We start from the raw sequence: 5,311 nt of genomic DNA, 5'->3' as shown, positions 1-5,311 counted from the left end.
GGGGAAAGAACCTGCTACAATAATAGTTCCTTTTAGTAAATCTCAAGTTGATTGGTTGTTTCAAACTTCTGATGCATGGGGCATTGCCCTTGCTAATTATTCAGGTTCTATTGATTCTCATTATCCTAAGCATAAGCTTCTACAATTTCTTCAAACTACTGATATTATATACCCTAAGGTTACAAACTCTGTTCCTTTGCCAAATGCTTTGTTGATTTTCACAGATGGCTCTTCCAATGGAAGTGCCTCCTAATGGGAAAACCATAGTTGTTCATACTTCCCAGTCTTCAGCACAAGTTGCCGAACTTCAGGCTGTTGCTTTAGTTTTTCAAGGATTTCCCAATCAAGAATTTAATCTTTATACTGATAGTTTTTATGTATTTTCTGCTTTATGTGTGTTAGAAACTGTTCCTGGTATAAAAACTTCTAATAGTATAGTCCATGAAGTGTTTTCTCAAATACAGGCTTCCATTATTGCCAGGACAAAGAAATTCTTTGTGGCTCATATAAGACCACATTTTAGCCTACCTGGACCCCTTGCTCAAGGAAATAATTTGGCTGATCTTCATACAAAGATTGTAGCTTTCTCTGATGTGGAGCTTGTTCAACAAGCTCATGCTAAACATCATCAAAATGGTAGTGGTTTGCGCCTGCGATTTGGTATCTCTAGAGAAGCTGCTCAGGATATCATTTGCTGCTGTCCTCAATGTCCCACTATGCCTCAGGTACCACATGTGGGGATTAACCCTTGTGGACTTGTCCCTAATCAATTATGGCAGATGGATGTTACTCACATTCCTGAATTTTGACAGTCAAAATATGTTCATGTTACCATAGATACATTTTCTGGTTTTCTCTTTGCTTCTGCTCTTACTGGTGAAAGTACTAAACACGTCATCACTCACTGCATTCATTGCTTTTCAGCACTTGGAACTCCTAAGATTTTAAAAACTGATAATGGTTCTGGGTATACTTCTCACTCATTTCATGACTTTTGTGTACAATTTGCTATTCAGCATAAAACGGGAATTCCTTATAATCCACAAGGTCAAGGCATTATTGAACATGCTCATGACACTCTTAAGTTACAATTGAAAAAGATTAAACATGGTCAATTGTATACCCATTCACCACAAAATTTATTAAATCATGCTCTCTTTGTTTTAAATTTCTTAACTCTGGATGCACAAGGTCGCTCTGCGGCTGATAGATTGTGGCATCCCTCTTCTTCCACAGATTATGCCAAAGTGAAATGGAAAGATCCTTGCACAGGACTCTGGCATGGACCAGATCCACTCTTCATTTGGAGGAGAGGGCATGTTTCTGTTTTTCCACAGGATGCTGACAGTGCTCGTTGGCTGCCTAAACGTCTCGTTCAGTTTGTGGAATCTCCGGATTCTACACCGCCTGTGTCATTGTGTTGCACCAACCGATGTCAACATCCTGCTCTTCTTCTTTGCCTGGACTTTTTTCACTGCCTGGCACCCACCGTTCTACTTCTCTGGCCTTTAGCTCTGATGCATCACTACCCTACTTGATTGATTGACTGTTCCACATGATCTTTTGCACCATTGTTGATCATATTGTGTTGTGTGTATGTCACCTTCCCTTGTGTACTCCCTATGTAATCAGTGGATTGTTAGGTTCCCTCTCTTTCCCAACTCCACTTTTTGTTTTGCATTTAGTGGGGGGAATTAGGTCTGTGCAGCCTACATGGATGGATGTACCTACATGGATGGATGTATATAGACAGTGACCTAATGGACCATAGACCTAAATAAGACCTAAAAATTTAAATTTCCTATTTTCAGTGGCACACCTTTGCAAACGTACTTTGCAAAAGCAATATTTCCCATTTCTTCCCCAAGGCTGTGGCCAACTGACAGGAGCTTTACAGAGGCCAGTTAGCCAGTGACAGGTTAGATCTTCTCAGAGTAAAGTGGGTTGCCGGCCACCTCCAATGGCTTTCACTCTGGTAGAGGACAACCTAAGACAGGCACAGTCTTTCCATCCCAGTCTTGGCATGTACTTCATCTTTAAAAAATATAAAAAGAAAGGGGGAAATGTCAGGAGCCATGCTTGTCATAAGCATTGGAAAAAAAGTAGAGTGCCACTTTAAGAGCTTCTGAGCTCTCTGCTTCAGCGGTTTGAGCTGACAGGCTGTGCCTCCATGATAAATCAGGTCTTCTAGAAAGTTAGTTTCGGTTCGGTCTTCAGGCACCAGAGTTGGTGAGGTAATGCAGCAACCGTAATGCATCCATAGTTACTTTCTGTTAGTAATATATCCATGGTGATTCCTTGGTGATTCCTTGGTTACCCCAAATCTGAGTCCTATATAAGATCTGTGTTCCTCACAAAAAATAGTGATTCTGTGATTGCTCACCTGACTGCTAAGAAACTTTTTATAATAAAATCAAGACCTATGTCTTGACTCTTCTTTTGTTGAAGACCCAAGCCTGGTGGGCTTGGGGGGGGCATTCGACAGTGGTTCTCAATGCTGTGCACTTCTGTAGGACTCATGGGTTTTGTTGGGGACATATTTCCCTGGTTTTTCATTCATCTGTGTTTTTGCATTGCCATCTGGGCATATGGATGTTCTTTGTTGGTTATGTGCTCAACAGGAACTTCTACTCTGCTTTTGTTTAATTTAATTTTGGTTCTGTTAATATTGTTTATGTAGCTTAGTTACTTTTTGTTTGGGTATGTGAGAGGGCCACCTAGAGGAGGACTTAGGGTGGTTAGTTAATCTGATTTGGAAAGCTATTCCTGAGACTAGAGGTGAGGGAATTGGAGCCTGCCTGTGAGAGAGGCCAGAGTCCTGTCTGAGCAGGTCTGTCTGTCTGATCTGGAGGCTGGGAATTTGGTGGTGAGGGGACCACCTAGGTGAAGATTTAGATATCTACGGTAGGGTGATTGGTTAATCTGGTTTGGGAAGCTAGTCCTGGGAATTGAGGTGAAGGAATTGGAGCCCACCCATGAGAGAAGCCATCAGGGGATGGGTTGGGGCAGATGAGAGAAATGGGGTAGGGAGGCAGTGAGCTTGATGTGACTTACCAGAATCCTGGTTGAGGAGGTCTGTCTGATCCAGAGACTGGGAATTTGGCAGTGAGGGGACCGCCTGGGTGAGGATTTAGAGGTCTATGGTAGAGTGGTTGTTTAATCTGGTTTTGGAAGTTAGTCCTGGGATTTGAGGTTAAGGGATTGGAGCCCACCTGTGAGACAGACTGGCAGGGGACAGAGTGGACTAAACAGCAAACTTATAAACAATATATAGATCAAAGATTAATTACAAGGGAAATTAGGAAATATTTCAACTTGAAAGTTAGCAAAAGTATAACTGGAATTGATATGCATCTGAAGCTTCACTTAAAGGCACACTCAGAGCTGTCTGGTGAATATGGCACATCAAGTTAACTATAATATATATTGAAGCTGGACACTGTTAAGCCTTCCGGTTTTGTTCTTTTTCAAGATTGTTTTTGCTATTCTGGGTCTTTTGAATGTCCATATGAATTTGTCAATATTATGAGTTTGTCAATCTCTGTGTTTCTTTTGTATGGCTATATATGATGTGTGTCTGTGTGTGTTTTTATGTGTGTGAGTGCAGGTGTGTGTGTGTGCCACAGCATGCATATCAGAGGGCAACTTCAGATATTGGCCCTCAGCCTCTACCTTGCTTGAGAACTGGGTCTCTTTGCTGTTCACACCCGTGTATATCAGACTGCTGAGCTTGGACTTTCTGCAAATTCTCCTGTCTCTACCCCCCATCTCACCATAGAACACTGAAATTACAGACATCCTGGACCTTACGTGGGTTCTGGGGTTTCAAACTCACATGAGCATTTTACCAAGTGAGCCATCTCCCTAACCCCACAATCTTTGTATAATAACCAACAACGATTTCAAAAGGAATTGCATTAGTAGACCAATTTGAGGGATCTTACCCTATTAATAATATCAAGAGTTCTGACCCATGAAATGGGGTGCTTTTGCATTCATTTAGGCTTTCTGTCATTACATTCAACCATGTTTTACAGTTTTTTGTATACAAGTCTTACACTTCTTTTGTTAAATGTACTTTGTCACTTTATTGCTCATTCAACCTTGTCAAGTAAGGGCCTGCAAGATGGTGGCTCAGTGGACAGATGCTCTTGCACAAAGGCCTGGTGACCTGAGTTAAATCCCTAGATCTTACAAGATGAGAGGAGAGAACCAACTCCCAAGAGTTGTCCTATGACCTTGTTACCAGAGTTCTCTCTGGGTCTCTTGCGTTATCAGGCAAACCATTTAACATATCTTTGTATGCATTTATTATTATCATGGAGGGGAGGGGAGTGACTTACAAAGAAATGAGCACCCAGTGCCTAGCTCCGCCCTGCTCAGCTCCACGCTGCGCAGCTTGCAGCTCAGAGCCCAACATATCAGATCGCTCCTATGGCACACCCATAGTCACCATTAGCTTTTGCCCACACCTCAGGGGCCAGCAGTCTCACCCCAGGTCCATAAGTGCCAGGCCAGTCTGTCCTTGAGTATGCCCAACTGCTGCGTATTCCCCACGCCCACTGCCATACGTTCCTGGCAGCTCACAGCTTCCTTCCCAAGATGGTACCACAAGCCCCTCCTTCCACAGCTAACTCTCCACAGTCAATTCTCTGAAGCAGGCTCCACCCTTTGGAGGAACCAGAACCCCTGGGGAACACAGACCTCCAAACACATGTCATGACACGCACACACCTGCATAAACAGACACACAATATGTAAAGAAATAAAATAAAAAATTTTAAATTTATTAATTAAATATGTTTCTAGTGTTGATTTCTAGAAAACGTAGTGACACAATTTATTTTGTCTCCTATGAGTAACAACATGAATGTGTATATATTTTAAAGAACTTTGGAAAGTACACATATTTCCATAGATTCTCACATGCATTCGTTCATTCTAAAAATATGTATTGAAAACCTTGTATGGCCCAATCAGGTAGAGACTGAGGGGCCTAAAGTCATAGAATTTAAATATTGACATATCAGTAAAATATTTTTAAATGTTCAAAATAGCCTCTGAAAACTCAGACCTCTCAATTGATTTTTCTGATTAATCTATAATAACATTATAGGCTTTGTTAAATGATTTTAATATTCTTTTGTTAAAATTAAAAAACAATATTTCTAGAAGCAACTACTTCTGCAGCAAATATATTGTTCATAAATATTATTATCAAATTGTGGTCATTTTAGCACTTGCTTTCAACCTTTGTAATTGAATTAAATATATATTTCTATATCTTTAATACCTCCTAGAAAAAATATAA

The 5,311-nt window shown here is 40.9% G+C and overlaps 1 protein-coding gene across 1 annotated transcript in view; it reads left to right on the top strand.

Moving 5' to 3' along the window:
* Positions 1-5,311, top strand: part of LOC103742790 (ATP-binding cassette sub-family A member 3-like) — a 191,249-nt gene that overhangs the window by 108,431 nt on the left and 77,507 nt on the right. Inside the window, 1 exon segment of the mRNA XM_008843893.1 lies at positions 4,832-4,847. Within this exon segment, the coding sequence (XP_008842115.1) occupies positions 4,832-4,847 (16 nt within the window).

The sequence above is a fragment of the Nannospalax galili genome, unplaced genomic scaffold, assembly GCF_000622305.1.
Source record: "Nannospalax galili isolate Female #2095 unplaced genomic scaffold, S.galili_v1.0 scaffold381, whole genome shotgun sequence".
Lineage (NCBI taxonomy): Eukaryota > Metazoa > Chordata > Mammalia > Rodentia > Spalacidae > Nannospalax > Nannospalax galili.
This window is presented reverse-complemented; position numbering and strand designations above follow the sequence as displayed.